Source organism: Leptonychotes weddellii, chromosome 8 (genome assembly GCF_054177405.1).
Source record: "Leptonychotes weddellii isolate Sample4059 chromosome 8, ASM5417740v2, whole genome shotgun sequence".
Classification (NCBI taxonomy): domain Eukaryota; kingdom Metazoa; phylum Chordata; class Mammalia; order Carnivora; family Phocidae; genus Leptonychotes; species Leptonychotes weddellii.
The window spans coordinates 116,995,769-117,023,502 of record NC_138376.1 but is presented as its reverse complement, the minus strand read 5'-3'; the positions used below and the strand labels follow the sequence as shown (position 1 = coordinate 117,023,502).

Genomic DNA, 27,734 nt, shown 5'->3' with positions numbered 1-27,734 from the left:
GTGGGGGCAGAGGGAAAGGGAGAAGCAGACTCCCTGCTGAGCAGGGAGCCCGATGCAGGACTTGATCCCAGGACGCTGGGATCATGACCTGAGCCGAAGGCAGACGCTTAACCGACTGAGCCACCCAGGCGCCCAAGCAATTGATTTTTGACAAATATAAATCAGTTCAGTAACGAAGGGATAATATTTTCAACAAATGGTGCTGGAACAATTGGATAGCTGAACTCTATCCTTTAATTCTCACCATTTTAAAATGGATCAGAGAGGGCGCCTGGGTGGCTCAGTTGGTTAAGCGACTGCCTTCGGCTCAGGTCATGATCCTGGAGTCCCTGGATCGAGTCCCGCATCGGGCTCCCTGCTCAGCAGGGAGTCTGCTTCTCCCTCTGACCCTCCCCCCTCTCATGCTCTATCTCATTCTCTCTCTTAAATAAATAAATAAAATCTTTAAAAATAAGAATAATAAAATGGATCAGAGACCTAAATATAAAAGCAAAAATTATAGAACTTCAGAAAGAAAATATAGGAGAAAAGCCTCATGACCTTTAGCCAGGCAAAGATTTCTTAGGACAAAAAAAAAAGCATGAATGTTGGGGGATAAACTTCATGAGTTGAACTTCATCAAAACTAAAAAACTGCTCTTTGAAAGACACTGTTAAGAATATGAAAAGGCAAGCCACAGGCTGGGAGGAAACATTTTCAGTAGACATACCCGACAAAGGACTTATCCAGCATATACAAAGAACTCTTTCTACTCAATGTTTAAAGGACAGCCCAGTTTTTTTAAATGGGCAAAAGAGGGGTACCTGGGTGGTTCAGTTGGTTAAGCAGCTGCCTGTGGCTCAGGTCATGATCCCGGCATCCAAGTGTAGGGCTGTCTGCTCAGTGGGGAGCCTGCTTCTCCCTTTGCCCCTCCCCCTGCTCACTGTCACTCTCTCGCTGGCTCTCTCTCAAGTAAGTAAATAAAAATTAAAAATAAAAATAAAAAATATATATAAATGGGCAAAAGATTTGAACAGGCACCTCACAAAAGAAAATAATGTAAATGGCCAAATGAGCATGAAAAGATGTTCAACATCCTTGTTCACCAAGGAAGTGTGATTAAAACTACAATGTGATTTCACTACACACCCATTAGAATGGCTAAAATTTAAAAGACTAATGCCAAGTGTTAATAAGGATGTGGAGCAACTGGAACTTCATTACTTGTGGGAATATAAATTGGTACAACAGCTTGGCAGTTTTTCATAAAATTAACCATTGTCTTACTAAAGGAGTCAACAATTCTACTTCTCTAACTATTTTACCCAGGAGAAATGAAAACACATGTCCTCACGCTGTCATACACAAATGTTCACAGAAGCTTTATGCATAATAGCCCAGAACTGGAAGCAGTCAGGTGCCCATCAGTAGGTGAGTGGATAAACAAATTGTGGCATATCCATACAGTGAATACCACTCAGCAACAATAAGTTAATTACTGACCCATGCCACAACATGGGTGAATATCAGAATCATGCCAAGTGAAAAAATCTAGACACAAAAACATGTGCTATTGTATGTATGGGATCTAGAAAGGTAATTCGAATCAATAGGTACAGAAAGTAGATCAGTGATTCCCTGGAGCTGGGGAGGGGGTGAGTGGATGGGACTATAGTTTCCAGAGGAGCACAAGGGAACTTTTGGGGTGATGGAAATGTTGTGTGGGCAGTTACAAGGGTATCCATTTGTCCAAAGTCTTCCAATTGTGTACTTAGAATGGCTGCATTTTATCCTACGTAAATTATGCCTCAGTAAAGCTAATTTGAAAATAAAGCATCTTGTGAGAATTCTGTAATAACAGACTAAACAAAAACATCAGTGTTGATGAGACACATTCACTGGGGAGAAATTTGAGAGCACTGAGTTAGTGCTCTTGGATGTCTCTTTTTCTCTTGGAATGGAGATGTGATGGAATCATGATCAGTGTGATGAGGTATAAAGTCACTGCCACCAAGCAGATGCAGACCTTCTCTAGCTCTTCTGATCCTCAGCCTGCTGTGCTTACCTGAGTCAGTAAAAGTGGCTGAGCAATAACCAAGATAACCAGCTGCTTCCCCAGCCCATCCTGTCTTCCCTCAAATCATGGTTCTGTAATACTGATGTCCAAAGTGTCCTTCACATGTCCCTCGTGGACAAGACTACAGAGAAGGAGAAACAAGATCATGGTCACCAATTATGAAGGTGGTTTGAAGGTGTTGTTCAGAGGAGAAGTATAAAGATAAGGATGTCTTTCAAGAACTTACTCAACATGAGTGGTACGTCAACAGGAATGCCAGAGTTGAAGATAAGAAAGGTCCAAGCAGGATCAATAATGAAGACGAAGTACAATGAAATAATCAACCAGCAGGACAAAAATCAAACTGCTAAGAAGGAAGGGGAAACCTGAAACAAAGTGCCACTGCATCATCACTCTGCTAACCCAGGAGGGACACCTCCAGTGGAGACACCATTGGAGGGCTGATTGAGTAGCCCAGAGAGCCGGTGGGGTGGAGTCCAGTGAGTCCCCAAATTGGAAAAGTCCTGGAACAAGTCAGTTCTGTGGCAGTTTTTTTAAAAAACCTCATATGAACTAGATATAATGAAAGTACTACTGGGGCGCCTGGGTGGCTCAGGTGGTTGAGCGTCTGCCTTCGGCTCAGGTCAAGATCCCGGCGTCCTGGGATCGAGTCCCGCATCGGGCTCCCTGCTCCTTGGGAGCCTGCTTCTCCCTCTGCCTCTCTCTCTCTCTCTGTCTCTCATGAATAAATAGGTAAAATCTTTAAAAAAAAAAAAAGAAAGTACTACTGGCTTCTCAGTCCTTAACTCAGTGCATTGGGAGAATGCATACATTGCAGTTAATCAGAATAAAAATTAGAGTCTTTTTAAATTTCACACCATCATAGATCCATCTGTAGCTGATTTTCAAGTTGATATGATTTGATTCGTTTGGTACCTTTGAGCCAGGACCATCCCTGGTTGCATTTTGCCTGATGAGCCCAAGTGTCACGTCCTTGGGCAGGTTTCCCATCTGGTCTGTGCCTCTGTGCTTATGGAGTACTTTGTATGAATCCCTCGCGTGCAGCCCTTACACACTGCATCTTCGTGTTCTGATCACGTGTACAGACCGGGTTCCTGGTGAGGGCCTTCTTCCGGTTCATAGACCGCCACCTTCTTACTGTGTCCTCACGTGGCAGGAGAGAGAGTGCTGTCTCGTGGCCCCTCCTCTTCCTGTAAGGACCCTGATTCCATCACACTAATTCATCCATGCCCTCATGACCCCTTCTATACCTGATCACCTCCCAAATGCCCCATCTCCAAATACCAGCACCTTAGGGATTAGGGTTCCACCATAAGAATTTAAGGGGGACACAAACATTAATTCCATAATACCAGCAGTCCCTGAAACTCCACTTTATTTTTTCTTTAGGAGCTAAAATTCAAGATTCATTTTAATTATCTTTATAAATTACATATTTCTACCACATCTTTATTGGATTCTAAGTTAGGAACTGGGGCAAGATAGCTAAAAGTAGAAGAAGCAATGTATTAGGGGGGAAAGGGACTTATAGGAAATTGGAGCTACACTCGTGGGATTCCCCCTCTCCTTCCTTAAAGCAGCAAAAGGGATAGAAGCTACTTTCCTCCTAAATATCTAAATATATGATGGGCACACCAGAGACGGAGGGATTATTTGGCTCATGGGCCCAGAGGGCAAGGGATGTGGATTGGGACCTCTAGCGGGTAGATGGCTGCGGGGCATGATGGCCACATGGGTTTGAACTACATTTCACTTTATCTAATGGACTTGGACATTCTGTTTCTGAAAACTCATTACATAGCAACTAAAACTTTCGCTCATCAGAATTCCTTTGGTAACTGACAGTTTTTATGGAACTCTCCTCACATCTCACATCCCACTGAATCTGTCTCCCCTTTAGCAGAGGTACCCAATTATCATTACCGTTGCCACCTTCGTGGCTTGATTGAGTTGTTACGGCTAATTGTTCTTCATTTCCCAGGCCCACTCTGAGCCATCTTTTTGGTGTTAAGTCTTCCACGAGTTACCAAGCATACTTAAAAGTTCCCAGACAGGGGCGCCTGGGTGGCTCAGTTGGTTAAGCGACTGCCTTCGGCTCAGGTCATGATCCTGGAGTCCCGGGATCGAGTCCCACGTCGGGCTCCCTGCTCAGCAGGGAGTCTGCCTCTCTCTCTGACCCTCCCCCCTCTCATGCTCTCTGTCTCATTCTCTCTCTCAAATAAGTAAATAAAATCTTTGAAAAGTTCCCAGACTATGCTTCTCAGTGTATTTTCCTTTTTTTTTTTAAGATTTTATTTATTTATTTGAGAGCAAGAGAGAGCATGAGCAGGGGGGTTGGGGGGGTGAGGGGGGAGAGAGAAGCAGACTTCCCATTGAGCAGGGAGCCCAATGCGGGGCTCAACTCCAGGACCCCGGGATCATGACCTGAGATGAAGGCAGATGCTTCACCGACTGAGCCCCGCAGACGCTTGTCTCAGCAGCATTCCTCTTCGGTTCCATGACTTCCGCTCCCATGTTTTCCTGATGATTTTCAAATGCGTACCTCAGTGCTCTGCTTGCCTTCCAGGTGTTTCCCGTTGCCTACTAAATCGCACACGTCTTCCACACTGACATTCCACACTGACATATCTCATAGTGTCCCTTTGAGAGTCAGTTCTCTGAGTCACTCCACACTAGAATGTCGGCTCCCTGAGATCAGAGACCAAGATTATTTTCTTCCCTGTTATCTTCCCAGTTCTCACATAGAGCACATGCTCAGTAAATATTTGTAGAATTAATCGGTGATTAAGATTTCAAAATGAACCCAGAAAACACTGAACCTTCTCTATTCTCCCTTTCGGCTTGTGGCAGGACCACTGGCCTCCTCCCTCTGTCAGTCAACCAGAAAACTGAAAGGCATGGTGGTTTCCTCTTTCTCCTTCACCCTCCACATCCAGTCACACTGCCCTTTTCATTTTCTTCTCAGTGTCATTCGTTCATTAACAGATATTTACGGAAAGTCTGCATGATAGGCCCTGGGCTGGTGAAACTGGGGGATGCCATACTGACCCCTGCCTTCAGGCCCCCCGCCTATAACACTCCTGCTGCTGCTCCCCCACTTCTCTCCCCCGGACTATTCTCAGACTTTCTTGACTGCCCCCTAGCCTCTCCGCTGGACCCTTTAGCTGGAAGGCAGAGATGTGTCTGTGTTATTCACCACTCCCTCTCCTCTGCCCAGCACAGTATAGTCCACAAACCAATATTTGAAGACTGAACAAAGGACCCCACATTACCTACAGAATAAAATTCCAACGTTGCAGCATGGTGTAGTAAGTTTCTCTTGCTGCTGTAACAAATTATCCCAAACTGGCTTAACATGAATGTATTGTATGACAGCTCTGTAGGTCACAAGTCTAACATAGTCTCTGACCCAAAATCAAGGTGTTGGCAGCGCTGTGTTCCTTTCTGGAGGCTCTGTGTAGGAAAAGGCGCTTTCCTTGCCTTTTGCAGTTCCTACAGGCTGCCCACATTCCTTGGCTTGGAGCCCCTTCCATGTAACAGACGAGTTGAGGGCTCCTCACGTGGCATCACTTTCCTAAGCTCATGTACTTGCCACTTACACTTTTAAGGACCCCTGTGATTCCACTGGACCCTCCCCCCTCCCAGGATAATCTAGGTTTATCTCCCTGTCAAGGTCAGCTGATTTCCAGCATTAATTCCATACACAGTCATAACTCTCCTTTGCCATGTCCTATTCACAGGTCCCAGGAATTAGGGTCACAATTTGGCACTAACTTACCTTTTTAAACCTCATTTTCAAGTACTTCCAGGACTCTAGGATCATGACCTGAGCCAAAAGCAGGCGTTTAACTGACCGAGCCACCAAGGTGCCGGGCACCTGCCTATTTAGAGCCCACTTCACATTTACCACCTCTGTGATACCATCCCTGTTTTCTCGTGCTCCCTCATCCATGTGCATGTAACCTGCGTGACTCTATGGCTAAATGAAATAGGAAGCATGTGCTAATGGGGACTCTGTTGCTTGCACACCACAGAAAAGTTTGAACGAGCTGACCTGTCACCATGTACTGCTGAGAAGAACAAGGCTAGAGTGAGGGAATGGGGAACATCTGTCGCACAGACCCAATTAAATCAATCAGGACTCTTTCCTCAGCACCTTCCCCAAGGTGCCAAGTTGGCCTCCTTGTGGCCTTCTCTGTGGGAATGGGAGCAATGGGTGTGGGAGGAGGGAATTTCCAAGTTACATTTCACTCTGCCTGGCAGCTTCAAAGAATTGGGACAGGTGTTCAAGCTTTGGCCAACCATATGAGGAGGGAAGTGGGCATTATGATTGGCTAAGCCTGGGTCTTATAGCCACCCCTTCACCCTGGGGCTTTTGGGGGGAGCGCTGGGGAGGGTGTCAGGTACGTGCTGAGATCATGGTTGGCCACATCAGGTGGTTGAAAATAGTGGAAGAGTAACTCCCCAAAGTGTAGGGGGCAGGAGGGAAGGGTGCTGGGCCGCCAGCAGATGGCTGTGAGGCAGAATGAAGTAAGTGCTAAAACAAGGAAACCAAGTGCTTTAGGAGCACCTAGGAAAGAGCAGGCTGGGAAGGCAGAGATGCCATCCTCTGAAGCGTGACTGGACCAAATGATCTGGGATTGTTTCATGATATTGAGAAGGCAATGGATGGTAAAATGTTTAAAGCTATTGAACAGGGGAGTGACATGATCCGATCCAACTGCTTAGAATGAGAACTCTGATGCCAGTGGGGGGCGGGGGAGTGGATCTGTTCTTAACAAATAATGAATATTTCATGAAGACCTCCTATGTAGTGTTAAGGAATGCTAAGAAGGGGATAGATTCAAGACTGTCCACCATGGGACATAACTGTAGGGAGTGGGAATTAGAGATCAAAGATCTCCACCCCAGGGGCACCGGGGTGGCTCGTCCGTTGAGCGACTGCCTTCAGCTCAGGTCACGATCCCAAAGTCCCAGGATCGAGTCCCATGTTGGGCTCCCTGCCCAGAGGGGAGTCTGCTTCTCCCTGTGCCTGCTGCTCCCCCTGCTTGTGCTCTCTCTTTCTCTCTCTCTCTCTCAAATAAATAAATAATCTTAAAAAAAAAAAATCTCCACCCCAGGTGACTGGGAAGACAGCATGACCTGATCGGAGAAAGGGAACCCAGGCCAAAGGGATAGACTTGGACAGGATGTCAATTTTAGTTTGAGAAACATTAAATTTGAGGTTCGGTCAGGAAATCCATAAGATGTTTTATAGGCAGTTAGAAATTCAGTCAGAGAAGAAACCAGAATTAAACAGTTATATTTGGGAGTAGAAAAGAGTTAGTAGTTTAAGTCTTTCCCAAAATGTGGGATACATATACTTGTCCCAGAGATGAATTTAGGTGACACATGGACCCTGAACTAGTTTGGTTTTAGTGGTTTAGTGGCTCCTGATGGGCCCTCTAGTGTATGCTACTCCCCTTTCCCTGGCGTCAGGCTCAGCTTCCTGTAGGTAACACTGTTTCACATCACACTGTTGTCCATTTATGGCGATGACAGTTCACTTTTAAAATAAACCTATTAAGCAAAGTCTTTTGGAAATTATATAATAGTGCTGGTACATACACATCACAGAAATAGTGATGGTGGGATGCAAAGTGACCGAAGTTTAGGGAGCGTCTACACAAACCGAAGTGGATGAGATGGTGCAAGCAGAGCGTAGAGCTAGAAGACAAGAAGAGCTAGAAGACAAGAGCTTTACTAGAAGACAAGAAGGACAAGATCAGGACTTTGGGAAATGTCATCTAAAGGCAAGAGGAGGTGGAGAAAACCCAGGAAAAGATGCCGGTCAGAGGTAGAACGTGGATCGTAGCGGAGAAAAAGCCAAAGGAAGTGTGCATTTCAAGGTGGTGTCAAATGCTTGAGTTCACTGAGGTTTAGAACCAAGAAAAGTTGTCAGATTCACTAACTCGGAGACATTTGGAAGTTCCAGAAGAGTTGTAATATGCAATTTCTAAGGGCTAAAGAATAAACTCGGTGATGAGGAAGTGGAGGAAGAACGTGTCTGTTTAGTCAGAGGTAGAAGAAAATGGAAGAGGGTCAGGCCCACACCTTGGAGAGAGAAGCAAGCCTGAGGATGAGCATGTTTATAGACCAAGATCCGAGCAGCCAATAGAAACAGAAAGGAGGGGAGCAAAGGAGGACAGAAGGCGGCACTGTTCTAAGCATTTACACAGAGGAGAAACTAGGGGATGGCCATAAAGGCAGGAAGCTTATGACTGTGGTCCCTTGTGTTCTCATTATTGAGGCCGTTTATCTGATTTTTAAGAATTTATTTATTTGAGAGAGAGGGAGGGAGGAAAGAAAAAGCACAAGTGGGGATGGGGTGCAGAGGGAGAGGAAGAAGCCGACTCCCCACTGAGCAGGGAGCAGGACATGGGGCTGGATCCCAGGACCCTGAGATCCTGACCCTAGGGGAAGGCAGATGCTGAACCGACTGAGCCACCCAGGCGCCCCCGGGGCAGTCTTGTGCTCTGTGTACAACCACAGTACATATATACATAGTACATACGGTACGCTGACGAAGTCAGGCCCCAAACATGCGTCTGTGATGATTGTCTCAAATTTCCAGACCAAACCCACGCCCTCAGCATGCCCCATAAGTAGTCAGGGGGAATCAAACTATTTTTAAAAAGGTTTCCAGACTTCTTCCAATTTCCAAAAGAAAGTGAGATACAGAGATTAAGGAGGTACAACTACCAGTGGTCACATCCAAGTCTTAAATTCAAAGGTTCTGTTTTCTGGGGGCGCCTGGCTGGCTCATTCTGTAGAGCATGTGACTCTTGATCTCGGGGCCATGAGTTCAAGCCCCACATTGTGTGTAGAGGTTACTTAAAAATAAAATCTTTAAAAAAGACAGAAACCCCAAAGGTGGTTTTCTGTGACCCTGCCCCAACCAGCGTGCGGCGGGGCATCGGAACCCAGAAGCTCTGCAGTTCAGCACTAAAAGCAGCGCCAACTAGTGGCAAGTGTGCAGCAGGTCAAGTGGTACAGTTTGGAGGTTTGCGCAGAACCTGAACGATTTTAGGAAGTAATCAGTTTTTATCGTCTTTTGGGCGTTTCAGCCACAATGCATGTTTCCAATTTGCCTTTCTTAACTACTAAACTCCCAAGGCCAGCTACCAAAAACTAGGACTCAAAAACCCTATTTTTTACATCTTCCATCAAAATCTCAGGAATGTAAGAGCTTCAGTAGGTAAAGCACTTCTTGCAGTTCAATCTGCATTACAGTGTCTCTAGATGGACTCACAAGACGCCGTCTCACATTGGCAAGTTGCCTTGGGGAGAGAACTGAGCAAGAATTGGAGGATAAATTCTGTTTACCTTTTTCAGACTTTTGGAATTTTGATATGTGACGTTACTTAGTTCTTAAAATTGTTTAAATATAGGGCGCCTGGGTGGCTCAGTCGTTAAGCGTCTGCCTTCAGCTCAGGTCCTGGGTCCTGGGATCGAGTCCCACATCGGGCTCCCTGCTCGGCGGGAAGCCTGCTTCTCCCTCTCCCGCTCCCCCTGCTTGTGTTCCTGCTCTCTCTCTCTCTCTCTCTGTCAAATAAATAAAATCTTTAAAAAAAAATTGTTTAAATATAAATACAGGGTACTTCCTAAGATTTTTCTAATGCAGGTTATGAATGAAAAACTTCAGCACTGCATGGAGCTGACAGATCTAATGCGGAATCACCTGACTGAGAAGAGGGCACTCCGCCTGGAGTGGATGATCGTAATCCTTATCACCATCGAGGTAAATAGATGAAAATAAGGGCACCTGGCTGGCTCAGTCAGTGGAGTATGCCACTCTTGGTCTCGGGGCTGTGAGTTCAAGCCCCATATTGGGTGTAACTAAAAAAAATAATAATAAAAAATAAAAGGAAAATAAAGATAATTGGACATAGAAAATGACAGTGGAAAAGAGCATGGCTTTGTTCTAATTAGTCTATTTGGAAGTGAGGCCAAGTTTCAAGTGACTGTGGTAATAGCGCAAATGCACAAAGTGTGATTTTTGGAGTTCTGTATTTGAAGATAGCATGTAGAGAAAGCTCTAGCTGCAAATTTATAATGTACAACCTAGCAGCAAGTACCTTTGCCTCACATCTGCAGCTTGCCATGTGGGAAAGACTTCAGGAGCGTTTTTCATTAATCACAATTTTGGAAAAATCGTTTCTTTTTACCAGTAATTTGCTATGAAATTAATCTCACTTTTTATCACCCTAAGGTAATGTTTGAGCTGGGACGAGTATTTTTTCTGATGAAGTGATAACCAGAGAAAAGTATCAGTGCAAGAGATATGCAAGTTCTACAATCAAAAATAAATGCTCACTGTTGAGGGAATCTCTTATTTAATTGGTATTTAATATTTTTTAATCAAGAAGTTGTGATGATCTTTTTCAGCTCCTATATGTATTGCTGCTTGAATAAAAATTATGAAGAAGCTGGTGTTTGGGTTTTTAACACTAAGAATTTGAAAGGAGGATATTTTAAAAGAACTATAGAAAGCTTAACACCTAGGAAATCTAGGCAAAGATGCTTATTAAAGCCAAAAGGCTTAGATTTTGGACACTATCCCTCACCTGTCTCCAGGGAATCCCAATCCCAGCCCTAAGAGAACCATACAGGAAACTCTGGAGTGTTGAAATAAATACGTAAGACAGGTTTGTGATGACAAGAATGAATTTTATATACCTACTTTGGATGGCATAATTTCAGTATGCCTGCTCACTGGCACTTCATTTATCAGTACTATCCATGCCTTTACTACCAATCTAGTCAAAATACTCTTCCCACACATTTTTTTTTAGTTTCACACACTTTGGGGAAATGAAAAAATGCCAAGAACAAAGAACTTGATATTCATGTGCTTACCATCTTGAATTGATAAACATGTTTAAAAAGCGGGGCACCTGGGTGGAACAGTTAAGTGTCCAACTCTCGGTTTCGGCTCAGGTTGTGGTCTCCGGGTCGTGAGATCGGGCCCCATGTTGGGCTCTGCCCTCAGCACATAGCCTGCTTGAGACTCTCCCTCCCCCCTCCTCCCCCATGCTCTAAAATAAACCTTTAAAAAGTAAATTTCTTGGGGCGCCTGGGTGGCTCAGTCGTTAAGCGTCTGCCTTCAGCTCAGGTCATGGTCCCAGGGTCCTGGGATCGAGTCCCGCATCGGGCTCCCCGCTCTGCGGGAAGCCTGCTTCTCCCTCTCCCATTCCCCCTGCTTGTATTCCCTCTCTCGCTGTGTCTCTGTCAAATAAATTTAAAAATTTAAAAATTAATTAAAAATTAATTAAAATTAATTAAAAATTAAAAATTCTTTAAAAAAATAAGTAAATTTCTTTTTATCTTCATTTTTTTTTTAAAGATTTTATTTATTTGAGAGAGACACAGCGAGAGAGGGAACACAAGCAGGGGGAGTGGGAGAGGGAGAAGCAGGCTCCCCGCAGAGCAGGGAGCCCGATGCGGGACTCGATCCCAGGACCCCGGGACCATGACCTGAGCCGAAGGCAGTCGCTCAACCAACTGAGCCACCCAGGCGCCCTTTTTATCTTCATTTTTATGCATAACCCCCACTTGTCCCATATGCTTCCCACCACAATGAATTTAAATGTTCTATTTTTTTCATACATTATAGTGCACCGTTAAATAGGGGGTTAGATGTACCCACGCCCCAGTTGAAAATCTGTATTATCTTGGACTCCCCCCAAACTTAACTACTAATAGCCTACTGACCAGAAGACGTACCAGTAAGTCAATTAACACATTTGTTATATTTTTTACTGTATTCTTACAAATAAGGCAAGGTAAAGGTTGAGAAAATGTATTTATATACTGTATGTACTGTATGGAAAAAAATCCATCTGCATACAAATGAAACTGTGAAGTTCAATGAAACCCGTTATTCAAGGTTTATATCCATGAATACAATATTACTGTTCTAAATTGAGACACTTATTTTGCAACTTAACTGCTACAGATACTTTCACCCAGAGAATACACATCAATCTATACCCTTACTATTTTTATGTACTTATTTGCTCTAATAATGCAAAGGTAAACATCCTGGTACCATTTTCAGCACACTGCAGGAGTCCTCCTTGAGTAGCAGTCTGCTAAGGTACCTATATCCCAGGTACATGTGGGCATGGAGAGTTCAAGGAATGCTTTCTAGATCCTTGGGTTCCACAGAAGCACTTACATAAAGCTGCTGTGCCTGGATACACACCTGCAGCCAATGTATGAAGGCTGTTTTCCTGTCCCATCTTCCCTTCTCACCCACCTTCAATTTTAGTTTGGCCTGCTGTATTTAAAAACCTATAAATATATTTAACCTACATTCAGACCTCTTTGGGAAGTCAACAAGAACACAATTTGAAATACTGGTCAACAAAGCTTTCTAATTTAATGGGAACCATATAATCCCCCACCTATTAAGAGGGGCATTTCCAATAAAGTTTTACTCCAAGTATCAATATGTACAATTTGCTGTTTGGGTCAACTGTGTGTTAATTACAACAATTTTAACAATAAAACATGAACATCTGGTGCCTTATGGTCATGGCAAAATCTAACATTTCAATTTACATACAAATATACTGCAAAAAACAAAAGGATAATCAGTAAGACCTTCAAGCATAAAAATTTATTAGGTAAACATTTTGGGGGGAAATTAACAGTTTTTCAAGAAGAAAAAAGGAACGGTGTTAAATTTGAATTGTTTACTTATGTTTATTAAAGCAATCATGGTAGACACCAACTCATTACAGTATTACATTCCACTAGATACACTAAAGACAGATAGAATACCTTTATTTTTAAATATCAATATTTATGATTCATCAGAAATTGCATCTTTTTCAGCTACTTAAATTTATGATAAAAGCTTCAACTTTAGTTACAGGAAAGAGGTTTTTTTTTAATTATTTTAGGTTATGTAACAGAAGATTTTCATGATCACAACTTCTGTAATATCAAAATGACCAAGAAATCCTACCAGAAGACAGAGGAGAGCCTCAAGTGCATTCACCAGTGGCCTTGGAAGCACTCCTCAAAATGGCATCAAATTTCTATCACTCATGAGAGTACAGTGATTAAGACCAACCTGGGTTTGAATTCCTCACCACCACCTACTAGTTGTATCACCTTGGGCCAATCACTGAACCTCTCTGGGTCTCAGTTTCATTTGTAAAATGGGTTTAACAGTCCCCCTACCTCATAAGAGTTGCTGTGAGGATTAATGGACTTAACATACGTGAAGCTATGAGTTTACTGTTACTACAATCCATCTAAGTAAAAATCCATAGGATTCTGAGATTAAATGGAGGTTGAATCAAATCACTAGGACCCCCCCCACCCCCCCTTCGAATCCAATTGAGAAACATCATGAGAGGCTTAATTAAAGACTGACGTTAGTGAATCCTGCACCTAAATGGATGGAGTAGTTCACTTTAAATATAAAGTAGTATTTCCACTGTTTAAAATATGTTGGCTAGGGCGCCTGGGTGGCTCAGCTGGTTAAGCGACTGCCTTCGGCTCGGGTTGTGATCCTGGAGTCCCGGAATCGAGTCCCGCATCGGGCTCCCTGCTCAGCAGGGAGTCTGCTTCTCCCTCTGACCCTCCCCTCTCTCATGCTCTCTGTCTCTATCTCATTCTCTCTCTCAAATAAATAAATAAAATTAAAAAAAAAAAAATGAGTTGGCTATTCAGTGCAAGCCCCAAAAGGCTTTTAAATTGGACACATTTTGTATGTACCAGGCAGCCGCCAACAGGCATTCCGGGTGCCTTCTCACATACCACAGCAGTCAGAAGCAGGAATGGTTTTTACATATAAAATCAATCTATTGTTTCTAGTATCAGAAACTTTTTTTTTTGCCAAAACTTAATCTTTTCACCTATTTTTAATTATTCCCCGGTCTCTCACAGCAGTTTTTCCCAAGTGTGGTGCTCAGACCAACTCCATCAGCAAACAGCTGGGTGTCCATGATTTATACAGATTCCTGTATTTTGCAATCAGGATTTCTGAGGCTGCAACTAAGGAATGATTTTTACAACTCTCCAAGAGATTCCCATGCTCACTAAACTCTGAGTACCACTAGCTAAGAGACTATTTACTGGCTTGTCCTCACTTCATAGATACAGACTTTCAGTAATTCATTAGCACCCTCTTGCTCCATTTAATGTAGTAAGTACAGGTGATTCAATTCTCTTTCTCCAACCCAATCTCCTCATGCTCTCCTCTCCTCGCCTTTACAAATTGCACATGTGGGGCCTGTGCTGCGAGGTGATAAAGAGGAGTAGACCAAGTTTTTCCAAATACTTCCAATCCAAATCTATTAACTTTCAATTCTCACCACTGGTTATGAACTGCCATTTTTTTAAAGGAAGATTTAAGGTCACTATTCCAAATTCCCTTTCCTCATGGGAGCTTTCCTCAAGGGTTTAACAAAACGGGATTTTTTAAAGGCCACATTTTTTAACTCCTGCACAATTTGAAACCCAGATTTGGGGCGCCTGGGTGGCTCAGGTGCTAAGCGTCTACCTTCGGCTCAGGTCATGATCCCAGGGTTCCGGGATCGAGCCCCGCATCGGGCTCCCTGCTCAGCGGGGAGCCTGCTTCTCCCTCTCCCTGCCACTCCCCCTGCTTGTGCTCTCCCTGCCACTCCCCCTGCTTGTGCTCGAGTGCTTGCTCTCTCTTCTGACAAATAAATCCTAAAAAATAAAAAATAAATTTAAAAATAAAAACAAAATGTTTCAACATGTCCTAGACTGTTACAATAAAACAGGCTGGAAAGCATGCAGAACTATAAAACCTACTCTCAGAGATACTCATTCTTTCATGTAATACAACAAATACTTATTCAGAAGTTAGGATGTGCTACTCTGGGCTCCAAGATACAGTGGTAGAGATGACAGAAAGGGCTCTTACTTTCATGAAGCTTACATTCAAATAAACGCAGTAGAAAAACAAACAACTAAGTAACCTGCTTAAAGATAGAGATGCTCTACTACAAAGAAATCTATAGGACTGGTAAAGGGGTGGTATGAAAACTGAGAAAAGTGAACACAATAGTTAAAGAACCTAAAATTTAAGCAATATTCAGACAGCACTATTTGAACTGAAAAGCCCAAAACAGGCAAGATTCTGTTTAAGTATAAACTTGACTTTTAATCTAGCTTCTATACATGAGTCTTAGAAACTTGCTTACCACAACTTTTTTTGAATACTGCTAATATAAAAATATGTACTAGACTGCTTCTTGAACTCATCACATGAAGACTTACAGAGGGCAACAACTAACAAAAATGATGTAATTCCAGTCAAATCTAAGCCACCAGGCACTAGTCTTTAAATGCAGAGTATTGATCTCAATCTAAAAAGGCTCATGTGGTTTGGGTTCTGGTTACCTTAGAGATTTTTGACTCTAAGCACTCTGATGGCAAGTAAGATTAGTTTGAATACTTGTCCTATGGTTCACTAATGAAATCTGATAAACTGGAATCCTTGAATTTTATGTGGCCCTTTCAGATCCTGGATTTCCTGGCACTGAGGGGTTTCCTGCAGCAGCTAGACTTGCAGTGCTAGGCTGGGAAAGGCCTGGGCAAAGCAGCCAACTGGTTATCCTATCTTCAGACCACATTTTAGAAATTAATATTTCGACAATTTTTTCAAATGAGGACACTCCTGCCACTCCACAGATCTTTACTATGGATAAACTAACAAAAATGGGAACCTCCCCTGCCAATGATCAATCATTTTCTTAAAGAAAAACAAGTCAATATCATAGACACAGTTATAAGGGGAAATAGTTTTCCCTATAAATTTCATCACTGATTTCACTTTCAAACATAAAAATCCCAAGTCAAACAATTCTATAAGCAAATTTTTTTTAAAAATTCTTTCAATTCTCAGTGACTATTTCAAAAATACATTAATAATCTTATTATGTACTGAGGTACTGTGCTAAGCCCCCTTACACTTTTATTTTATATACACACAAACCTATGAGATAAATATTACATTTATATAATATGTATTTTATATATATGTAAAATAATATATATGATTGTGTCCTTCCCCCACTGGACTGTGAGCATCTTAAGAACAGATATTTTAAGTAAAAAGAAATACTGAGGCTCAGAAGTGAAGTACATGCCCAAAGCCAAACAACCTAAGGTACAGAGAACATGATTCCAACCTAGATTTGATTCCAACGCCTATATTCTTCACCAATGTAAATATCCTATACTCTCTCCCCACCGTTCATAAATACCAACCACTCTGACTCTTCCAATGATGCCAGAAAGCTATTAAGTTTATTCATTCTATTCCTAACTCAATACATTAACCTAATGTGAAACTGTCAGATGAGCAAAACATGATTCTAGAGCAGCACAGTCCAACAGAACCTTCTGCAACGATAGTAATATTCTGCATCTGTGCTGTCCAATATGGTAGCCTACACCAACATGTGGCTAGTGTGACATTAATTTGCACAGCCACATGTGGCTAGCAGCTACTGAATTGGACAGCACACTCCTACAGAAATAATATAAAAGAACGTGCATGCCACAGAAAAAAGCAACTTACCAAAATACGATGGCAACTCAACAATAGAACAATTCAATAGGTGTATAATGAAGGAGTAAAGCTGAGAAATGCAGAACCTCTTGGGGCGCCTGGGTGGCTCAGCTGGTTAAGTTGATTTCAGCTCTTGATTTCAGCTCAGGTCATGATCTCAGGATCATGAGACTGAGCCCCACATCAGGCTCTGCGCTCAGCCCAGAGTCTGCTTGTGCCTCTCCCTCTGCTCCTCCCTGTGTTCGCTCTTGCTCTCTCTCTCAAATAAATAAAATCTTAAAAAAAAAAAAAGAAAGAAATGCACAACCACCAAACATGTCACAAAACTATTTTTCAAACATCTATTCACCCTTCAAGATTCAGTTTAAATACTAACTTCATTTACACTGCCACTATACTTCGAATATGTGCACTGTAGAACTGTGTATTAAATACAAGATTGTGTCCTCCCCCACTGACTGTTGAGCATCTTAAGGACAAGTATTAACACATACAGCACCAGCACCTCCCACCAGAGGCTCTCCACAACAATAAACATCTTTTCATTCAGTTCTAGTGGGGAAAATTATCTTACGCCCTTCAACTACAAATTCAATTCTGCAAGCATTTGAATGAGTACCAGCAATATCTAGAAAAGGGAAGTCCCTATAAAGCATTTACAGGAGGGGTGGGAGAAACAAGATACAGGTAGACAACAAGAGGAGGAATCAGGTTAAGTATGTGCTTTAGGGCAGACCAGCAACTGTCAGGAGTTCTGATGGTAAGAGAAACTGGAAAGCAGTTTAAGAACAAAGCCACCATGATCCAACTACAACAGCAAAAGGTGTAAGATAATTTACTGTATCCCCAATCTATTACTCAGGAAGGGCTACTGGATTTAAAAGAAAAAATCAAGGAAAGCTTTCGAAATTTATCCTGGCTCCACTCAAACTACCCATGTCAGGGTCCCATCCAACTTCTTATACCACAAAGCCAAAACGAGTCTTAGAACAAATCTTACTAGATCCAAAGTTTCCATGACAATCTCACAGCAGAAGGTGGTATCGTTTTCTTTCATACACAGACCCTGATTATCTTTGTTATAACATCTTTTAGGTCCTAAAAATGTGCTACTTGGAATAGTTACACAATACAATCTCGAGGTCTGTGTATGTGCAGCATCTGGAGCGAACAGTAAGTAGTCTGAATTAATTTCCTAAGTACATTTTGTTTCCTCTAAGAATCAACAGGGAGGGGGTGCTGGTATGAGAAGTCTGCAAATTCATAGACACCAAGGCATTACGTGTAGGCCAAATAAGTTGAAAGTATTACTATCATGTAGAAGTTTGCAAACCAGGAGAGGCTAGGAAACAAGTTATATACTATAACTTCTTCAGATTTTTAAAAATCACCAACAAGTTTTCTCATCTTAATCAGTATACAGATTATTCATGACAAAAATCAGAGAAAAATCTATTTAGTTTTCCTAGACTGAATGGCCATGGGCTGGTTAATTACTTAACTTCTTTGAGCCTCCCTTCTCAAATTGAAGACTGAGGGTGTGAGACTAGATGCCCTCAGAGGAAAATACTGACTTAATTAACTAAGATAATTACTTACAGATTGACTTCAACAAGGCTTCTGGTTCAATCCTAATTCACCCATAAACAGGAAAAATAGATAACTGTCGTAGTTACTAAATTATGTCATAAATTCTTTGATACTCCACCCTTTAAGACACAGAGCTTAATTCCTATGCCCTTGGCTATAGGCTGGACTTAAGTGACTTTCTTTTAACTAACAGCATGTGGCAGTGGTGTGGCTTCCTCCTTGCTCTAGCTTGGATTACTTGCCCTGAGGGAAACAAACTACCACCATGTTGTGAGGACACTCAAGCAGCGTGTTGGAGAACTGAGACCAGCCAACTCCCAGCATTAACTTGCTAGAGTATGAGCCACCTGGGAAGCAAATCCTCTAGCCCAGGCAACATCTTGACTGTAACCCTCATGAAAGACCCTGACCCAGAACCACCAAGCTAACCTCATCCAGATTCCTGACCCACAGAAACTGTATGAGATAGGCAAATGTCTATTATTTGAAGCCATGAAGTTTTGGGGTAATTTGTAATAGCAAGAAAACTAATCTACCAGTGTTTTTCAAAAAGTGGACCTTGATTCATTTGTGACTGATGGAATCAATTTAAACCACCACAATCAGGGGTTTTTTTAAGTTAGAAAAAAGTAATTCTATACTCAAAAGAACAAGTACTATTTCCTGAAAACGGTTTAAATTTTACATATATGTGTATTCCAGGTAGCATTTAATAAAATATATATCTTAGAATTATAACTAAAAACGTATGAAACCCAAAAGCCAACGCTAACAGGATTAAAACAAAAACTTCCTAAAGCATAGGGAATCCTTGAGGGAATATGGACTCAGTAACAACCAACTATAAAATAAGCATTTCCTATAAACTTTATAACCAAGCCAATGATACATAAGACACTCTCAAAATACAGCTTTTCTTATATTTTAAACTTCACACAAAACACAGAGGGCGTGGTAGACTTAAAACATGAAAAAACATGTCATTTTCCTAATTCAAGAGGTTACCCAGGAGGACATCCTTATAAAATTATGCAGTGAAAAAGCTGCTCTGGGATCTACCCACATCTATTATTTCCTATTACTTTGATTATCAGTGTTAAAGGAACTTCCACCTTCCACCTCAGCACACATGCACAACAAATTTTTGCCAAAAAGGAAAAAAAAAAAAGCTAAGTACAGTACTATTAAATTGCTTTCTGCCCGCTGTCCAAATCTCACTGGAATTACCCTCTTCAGAATACAAGCAAGTGCATACTTTCCTAATTGTATTTCAGCATAACATGCATCAAAACTTTCAGCAGCACATGACTAGAATATTTATGCATAATTCAACTTTTGATGAATCCACTTAGATTATTTGCTTACACTGTGATTTTCTTTGAAGTAAATGTGTGAAACAAATTTACCGAATTTATTTTCCAAATACCAAAATAAATCAGTACATAAGCACTTAACAGATGATTTAACTTCTTATTTTTCTTGTTACTGAACTCAGGGCATTTGTGCCTCTCCCACAACCAGACTGACAGTTTTCCTTGTCCCAATCCTGAGATACACTACTAGCTCTTCTTTGCAATGACTATTTTCTCCCCAACCTTTGCATATGTATCCACCTAAATACTTCCACTTCAGCGAACTGGAGAAAGCAGATATAACTTGCACAGAATTCCTCTAATGCTATTACTTTATGATGGTGACTAAAAATCAAAATAATTAGCATACTTGGCAAAATTCAAGTACGCATGCCTATGCCCTGAGAAAACTGGCAGCAAAGCAGCCCAGTTCTAAAGTCGAGAGCCGCAGCTCCTGAAGAGACTAGGATGCTCCTGACAGCACGTTCTCTAGGAATGAGATCCAGAGTTTCAGGAATAACCCTGGTTTTTTTCTGTACAACTATGTAAGAGTATAGTACTGGAAAACTATTCACTGGTCTTAAGAATAAGCAGTTACTTTGAGACTCAAGGCCAATACTCTAGACACAGTGGCTAAAACTAATCCAAAACTTTAGCACAGTTTTGCCCACTTTTTCCTTTAGTTTCCCTCAAGTCAGGTCACTCTCCATGTAAGCACTCCATCACACCATAAACTTGAAAGTTCAGTCAAGGTCTAAAAGAATTAAGAAGCCAAAGATCTCTATGACTGTCTACCAATGAGAATAGTTAATCACTTTAGTTTCCCAGTAAGATGAAACAGACATCAACTGCAGAGCCAATCCAAGGAAACTGGCATGCCAGTTTGAAGGCCAACTTTGATGTGTTAGTGCTAGTTCACTAGAAAATACTTGTATCAGGATCAGAATGCAGTTTTGCAGGCAGACATTTAACCACTCAAGTCATTTATGTAGCTGATCAAAGAGTAAGAAAGTTCAAGGCAGGTATGTATGAAATCTATTATTCACTTTTGGACCACTGAAGTTACACAGCTGCTTATTTTGTCTTCAGAGAGGAAGGACTTAGTCATCAGGAGCCCTGGATTACTAAATCAAACTCACATTTTTAGGAGGGGGGCACTTATGTATGTTAAATTGTCTTAAGTTATTAATCTTGCCTTAAATATTTTGGGAAGTATGTGCCAAAGCTCTGTGCTAAAGTCTGGCCCTGTAAACCAAAATGAGTTCAACATCAAATTAACTGAGTTGCATACTTTAAAACCAAAGAGAATCCTGGAAAGCGCTACCTCCATTTCCTTAATAATCAAGCCATATTCTTCTTAAATCTCCAAAATCCTAGATATGTAAAATACAGAATTAAATCCAGTCCTCAAAAAATTAAGTTGTATTTCCAAAGACATAAAATTCTAGCAAAATGGAAACAACACAAAAATAAACTTTAAAATGTTAATAATGACCACCAGAGAATCTAAGTCCCCTGCCTGCCATGTACCCTGTTTCAGGGCCTCCAAATTTAACAGAATGGCCAACTCTAAATCCACTTTAACAGTACCACAGAGACCAAAACTTAACAGGCAAGTAAACTGTTCTTAAGTAACAAACATGCTTTGCAAACTTTTTTTTTGTTTGGACCAACGCGCCATAAACTAAAACACAATTACTGAAATAAGCATCAAATTCCATCCTAACAAACGTCTGACATCACACTCAACTAGTCTGTAAGGCAGCACGTGTACCTCTTCACACACAGCACAAACTGACATATCGACTTCGGTATGACTCTTCAATTCCACTGGTGACAGAAAAGTATATTAGTGACTTACAAGTTTCTCCCTAGCTCTCAAGTCCACTTATTTCAAGTCTTAGGATGAAAACTCGTAACACACGGGAAATAAAGGGACAAAGGTAATGGCCAAGGGATGTCAAGCAGAAGCTTGCAGTAGGATCCGAGCAGTTCTGCATCCCTTCCCCGAGCATCTCCAGGATTGTCCTACCTAAACACTTTATGTAAACATGGGGCTTGTGACTCAAGCCTCCAGCCCCAATAGGTGGAGAGAAGTTTCCTCGCCTCGGCTGCACATGGTTTGCAGAAGTTTGGCTGGAGCAGAGCGGAGCCTGGGTGGGAGCGGCAGTGTAGTTAGTGCTGCAGGCGGCGGCGGCGGCGGCGGCAGAGCAGCAGGAGGCGGAGGCGGGCGGGGGGAGGGGAGGCGGCTGGGGGGGCGGAGGGGGCTCTTGCCGCCACTGCTCTCTCGCCGCCTCTCCCCCCCGGCGGGAGCCGCTCTCAGCCTCTTTGCACTAGTCGCTCCGCTCTCTCGGTCATGTGACCTTAACGTAACCGGACAGGAAAAGCCCCGCCGCCGCCGCCGCCGCCGCGCCGGAGACACCGACCGCGGCGGCAGCAGCAGCAGCAGCAGCAGCGAGAGGCAGAGGCGGCGGCGGCGGGGAGAGCACGGCCAAGGCTGCCCAGCGGTGCCTCCTCCACACCCCCCGCCGCAGCAGCACCGGCGACAGGTAAGCGCGCAACGCCTCCACCTCCCGGGGCCGGTGCCCACGTGCCGCCCCCAGCCCAGGCTCCGGGAAGGCGGAGGGGGGGCGGGGGCCACCGGAGCTCGCAAACGGTTCCGGCACCAACGGTGGCAACAAAGAAGACGAATGACCCCCGTCCCGGGGCTCCGGGTGAAGGCAGGCGGAGGGCCCGGACCACACGGGGACCCAGTTCTGGGAAGCGAGGGCAGGGGCGCCCCGCGGGGGTGGTGGCGGCTGCGCCTGGCGCCGGGGCTCTGGCCGCCTGACAAAACCATCCCCCGGAGCCAGGCGGCGGCGAGTCGGCGGCGGCTCCATCCGGGGCTTTGCGGGAGGGGGAGGGGACGGAAGCCGAGAGGGCGGGCGGCGGATCGGAGGGAGGGAGGGAGGAAGGGGAGGGGGGCGATTCGCGTTCCGTTCCCCGTTGCCGGTCCCTCCCTTCTCGCCGCCACCGCGAAGTGCGTCCCGAGCAGCGGCGGCCGGTGAGCGTCCCGCGCTGGAGCCCTGAGAGGCAGGCCCGTCAGGTGCGTAATCCTTCCGACGCCTCGCCGCCGCCTCCTGCTGCTGCCGCTGCTGCTTCTTCGGCGGCAAGGCCGCGAGCTGCGGAAGTGGGTTTGGGGGAGGGGAGCGGAGAGGGAGGGGGAGGGGAGGGATCCGGTCCGACCGGAGCAGGCCCGGCCTCTCTGGCGCTTCTCCCAGCTGCAGCGGCTCCTACAGCTGCTGCCGCTACTGCTGCGGCTCCGCCTCCCCGCTCGCGGGCGGGGGCGCGCACGCGCGCTTCCGGCCTCCTCGGGTCTCGCGCTGTCTTCGGCTCTCGCGCGCGCTCTTCCCCTCGCCCTGTCTGACCACCCCCCGCCCCCGGCGCCGGAGCTGTTGCGCCAGCCGGGGCGTTGCGCACGGCGTAGGCGTCGGCATTGTGTTAAACTCCGCGGGACTTGGGGCGAGCGCGCGCGCGCACGCGGGACTGAGGGAAGCGGAGAGCGTGCGGCGCGGCCGGAGTGCGTCGCCGCCCCCCTCTCCTCCTCCCAGCCCCTCGGGGATGGGGGCGGGGCCGGGATGCGCGGAGCCCCGGCCCGCCGGGCCCCTGCCGGTCTGGCCGGCCACGCCCCCGGCCGGGCCCCCGCCCCCCGGGACGGGGCGGGGCGAGGCAGGACAGGGCGGCCGTTGGGCCGCTTGCCTGCGGGCGGAGGAGAGATGTAGGCCTCCCTGGGCGCCGCCCGGGTGGACCGCTGCGGCCTGGGCCGCGGGTGTGGGCAAGCTGGGCCCGCAGCCTCTGGCTTCCGCTCCGCTGCCGATCTGCGCCTCCGCTGAGGCCGAGCTTAGCTCGGAGCTGCGCTGTGGTTTCTGGCTGCTTTGCGGTGGGGCGTGGGCCGGCGTCCGTGCCGCACCCCAGGCCGGCGCGGCCCTCACACCCCGGAGGGCTCCGAGAAGGGGAGGCTGGGGGCGCGGAGGCTGCTTCCCGGGCCCAGGGCGTTTTTCCGTTGTAACGGAACCCCCAAACCATCGATATTTAAACAGGCTGCAAAGAGATCTGATAATACAGAGGTGCTTAGGCAGCAAGGTTTTTGTCGCTTTTAGCTGGTAGTGAAGGGGGGGCGATAAGAAAGCAAGGGTAGCTGAGCAGGCAAGAAAACGGGCAGGGTGAAAAGGCCTAGGCCATTTACTGCACGAACTTCCAACTGCTGAACTAATGATGCCTTAGGGAATTAATTACCCACCCCGCCCCGCCACCGGCTGCAGTGTTCATTTGCTCTTCATCAAATACAATGGGCCCACTTAGTGTATGAGTCTCAGTTCTATTCATTCTCATAGGTAATTGTTTCAGTAAAATAAAGCATAAAAAAGGTCATAATTACTGGCTCACACAGAACTTAGGGGTGCTCAGGGTTCCTTTAAATGGGCTGCCCTGTCCTTTTTAGGACAGACCTCCATGTAGACCCTGACGGAACCCTGCACTAGCATTTTAGTTGGAGAGGCCTGAAACTTTAATAGAAAATCAGAATTAAGACATTTTAAATGCTCATTTCTGTGATTTATTACAAACCAACATTAACTGTTAAAGTAGATTTTATTTTGCATTTTAAATAACCTTGGTGTATATCCAGGGTGTTTTCAAACTGTTGAAAGGTAATTTTTAAGAAAAAAGTTCCACATTCCTTTAACCTGGGCATTTCTCAATAAATTGGTGGTTTATAGAAGTTTATTTTCTAGCCAAAGAATTGACCTGTTATTGACACCACGGTAAGATCTCAAGGTACAACTTACACCAGTGGTAGTACCTGCCACAGATAGTAGTTGAGGAATCCTATAAAGGGTGGCAGATAAACCACCCTTGAAGCTTTGTTGTAATGTATAGTCCAGCCACTTGCCAGTTTTAAAGCTTCTCTCAAAGAGGGTGTAACTAAGTGGTGCTCTGCAAACTTCCACTGAAATAATCCAGCAGCAGAGTAAACCCGAGGCATGTTTTAGGCCACAGAATAAAAGTTGCCACAGTGACATTTTCTTTTTTATCATAATGATTAATATGAACTTTGCACTGTCCTCAAAGATCTGCACTTTTGTAATATAAAAATTATATAAAATATAAAATTTTATTCACCTTAACCCTCAAAGAAGGTGCTCCTTGTAAACACTGCATGTCCTGTGTACAGGGATATGCTTTCTCTGGCTTGAGAATTCCTGACATGGAGGTAGAAAGTGAAGGAAGCCTTCAAGGCTGATATGTGGCCTTGGCTTGGGAATGGCTCTGGAGTTGGAGACTCTTCTGCCATCTCTTCTTAACGGTCTTGGTGCTTCATCCCTAGACCCACTGACCTTTTCCTGAAGTAACTTTGAAATGTTGAGCAAGTGGTGTGGTTCCAGCCTGCCACGGTGAAAGAAGAACTGCTGGTCTGCTGGAGACTACCATAAATTTAAGAAGGCACATGGCCAAAATGGGAATTTATTACTTTTCCTACTTCCTTATGGTTGCAAAGCATGACTAAAAACCTAAAAGGGAATTGAGAATTTTTATTTTCCTGAAAAAAATAAACTGTAAACATTCTAAGCATTAGAACATTTTCTAAACCTTTTTTATGCCCGTTATAATTTTATTAGCAAATTAAACTTAAATAATTAAAATATTACTGTGAGTCAATAGTAAGTAAGAGTCAGTGTTTTACAATGCTAATATGCCAATACGGGATGAAGTCAGTAGCCATAGAGTACTTAGCAGGAGTTGGCAGTCCAAGACAGTTTAGGACCATTTTTTTCTTTTATAAGGCCAAGTTAGAGGCTTTATTTATGCTCAAATACATAATTCCCAGTTCACATGAATGAGGAGGTACGCATCATATGACTTTCTCACTTCAAGAAAGCTCAGTGTGCAAAGACAGGAATTTGTAAAGCATTTTTAGGTACCTAAGTACTTACAAAACAGCTCTTTTTTACAGAGGTACAGTCCCTTTAAATTGTGTGCCCACCTAAGTTCTGCATCAAGCAAGGATGAACTATCAGAATCATCTGAGAACAGTTTCAAAGTCTATTTGTGTTCTACATCACGCCTATCTGCTTAAATTCTCTGAGCTCCAAAGTGATTCTGAACAGGGGTTGTCTTAAGTGTGGTCTACACACTCTTCTGAGTCTCCAGGACCCCCTCAGGGTTCCATGAGGTCGAAACAATTTTCATAATAATGGTAAGATATTATTGAAGTTCTTAGCTGTTGACAGAATGTGTCAACATTGGAAAGATCTGCTGCATAGCTCACTGAGCTGACATTTTCCAGTGACCAATGGGTGATGTTCAAAAAAACCATGCATGGGTAAAAGATCCTTTCAAAGTGCAAGATAGAGCAATGAATTTTACTGTAAGAGAGGAAAATTTCATTCGTTATGTACTTTTAGATCATACTGCTAACCTTTAAGAAACTACGACTTGTCAAGTTTTGGTCTATTATCAAAGAATACCCACAATTACCTGGAAAAGCTATTAATATATTTCTTTCTCCAACTACATATGTGGGTGAGGTTAGATTTTCTTCAATACTCAACCAAAACAGTTATCACAACAAAGTAAATGGAGGAGTAAATGCAGAATCCCATTGTCTTCTATTAAAGAGATTTGTAAAAATAGCAAATTAGATTAGGTTTTAAATTTTGCTGTGTGATCATATGTAGCTTTCCTTAAAGTTGATTATAGCATAATGCCTTTAGAATTATCACTTTAATATCAACTCCATTAGCCATAAATCTCTGACTTGGTTCTCCTTGACACAAACTGTCCCGGAACTGCCTCCTTCTGACCTTCACTTAGAAATTAAAAAATAATTCCAAAGTTAACATCAGCAGTCTGTAATTGAAAAGACAGTCTCTTACAAATCCAATGGTTTTCAAAGTCAAAATATGTGCTGTTGATTAGTTTATGTCCCACCTTTTTCTAATTACTATGGAAAAGGATTGACTAATGTTAAGAACAATACACCAACCTGTCACCACAACTAATTAAGACACATTTCCTAGCTTTGAGATACAATTTAAAAACATTAAAATTCAAATGACCAGCCTCATTCAGGTTTACTTTATAGGCCCTAAATATTAATTATTAATAATACTAATTGAAAAAGCACTTTTTTTCATCCTGGTAAGTGGTCTGAACTACTTGAAAGAATCAATCTTACTTGTGGGTAGTACTTTTTCTGTTACTGATGTGTACTGTGCATTAAGTGTTCATTTATGCTTCACTTAAATAAAATTAAGGACTTTAGAGGACCCTTTTAGTGCCCTAGAAATGGGTCGTCTAAGTGGTATTTGGTATCTTAGGAGAGCTATTATCTTTAAAAAGTGAGTCATCAATTCCCAAAAGCTGTTTTGGTCTCCCCTTCTTATACTGAAAATGTAGGAGGAAGTTGGGTTGTCAAAATATAATGTGATTATATTTGTCCCATTCAACTGCACGTCCAAAAGATGAGTAACTTACACATAAGGATCAGCGCCACCGGGTGCCTGGGTGGCTCAGTTGGTTAAGCGACTGCCTTCAGCTCAGGTCATGATCCTGGAGTCCCGGGATCGAGTCCCGCATCGGGCTCCCTGCTCGGCGGGGAGTCTGCTTCGTCCTCTGACCCTATCCCCTCTCAGGTGTTCTCTCTCTCTCAAATAAATAAATAAAATCTTTAAAAAAAAAAAAGGATCAGCGCCACCTGTGCTGTGACCTCTTGCCATCTAGGCACTACCGCTTTATCAGTGTGGGAAACAGTGGTGAAGCATTAAATAATCCAAACGGTCATTTGCATTTAGCTCCGGAAAGTGTTTTTTACGTATTTCAACATGTCTCTCACGGTCTCTGAATTTGCTTAGGTTAAAAAAAACAAAACTTTGAAAAAAAAAAAAAACTTTGTACGCACATACATGCATAAAGAAGGCATTCTATGAAAACCCACTTTTGGGGCGCCTGGGTGGCTCAGTCGTTAAGCGTCTGCCTTCGGCTCAGGTCATGATCCCAGCGTCCTGGGATCGAGCCCCGCATCGGGCTCCCTGCTCGGCGGGAAGCCTGCTTCTCCCTTTCCCACTCCCCCTGCTTGTGTTCCCTCTCTCGCTGTGTC

The 27,734-nt window shown here is 43.7% G+C and overlaps 3 protein-coding genes across 9 annotated transcripts in view; 2 read left to right on the top strand and 1 right to left on the bottom strand.

Annotated features, from left to right (window-relative positions):
• RMND1 (required for meiotic nuclear division 1 homolog) overlaps positions 1 to 10,523 on the top strand; it is a 42,542-nt gene extending 32,019 nt beyond the window's left edge. For all 4 annotated transcript variants that reach the window (XM_031030302.2, XM_006735406.3, XM_081829157.1 and 1 more), the window contains 2 exons: positions 9,720 to 9,836; positions 10,308 to 10,523. In XM_031030302.2, the coding sequence (XP_030886162.1) occupies positions 9,720 to 9,836; positions 10,308 to 10,349 (159 nt within the window). In that variant the 3' untranslated portion in view covers positions 10,350 to 10,523. The remainder of the gene's footprint in view (positions 1 to 9,719; positions 9,837 to 10,307) is intronic.
• The window catches only part of LOC102735769 (monofunctional C1-tetrahydrofolate synthase, mitochondrial), a 560,423-nt gene that overhangs the window by 122,661 nt on the left and 410,028 nt on the right, over positions 1 to 27,734 (bottom strand). The window lies entirely within an intron of this gene.
• The window catches only part of ZBTB2 (zinc finger and BTB domain containing 2), a 23,786-nt gene continuing 17,869 nt past the window's right edge, over positions 21,818 to 27,734 (top strand). The window contains exon 1 of one of the 3 annotated variants that reach the window (XM_081829152.1): positions 21,818 to 22,146. The gene's annotated coding sequence lies outside the window, so the exon portion shown is untranslated. Of the gene's footprint in view, positions 22,147 to 22,536; positions 22,683 to 27,734 lie in introns of those variants that run through there. The other 2 variants (XM_006735407.2, XM_031030306.2) reach the window with 2 other exon arrangements.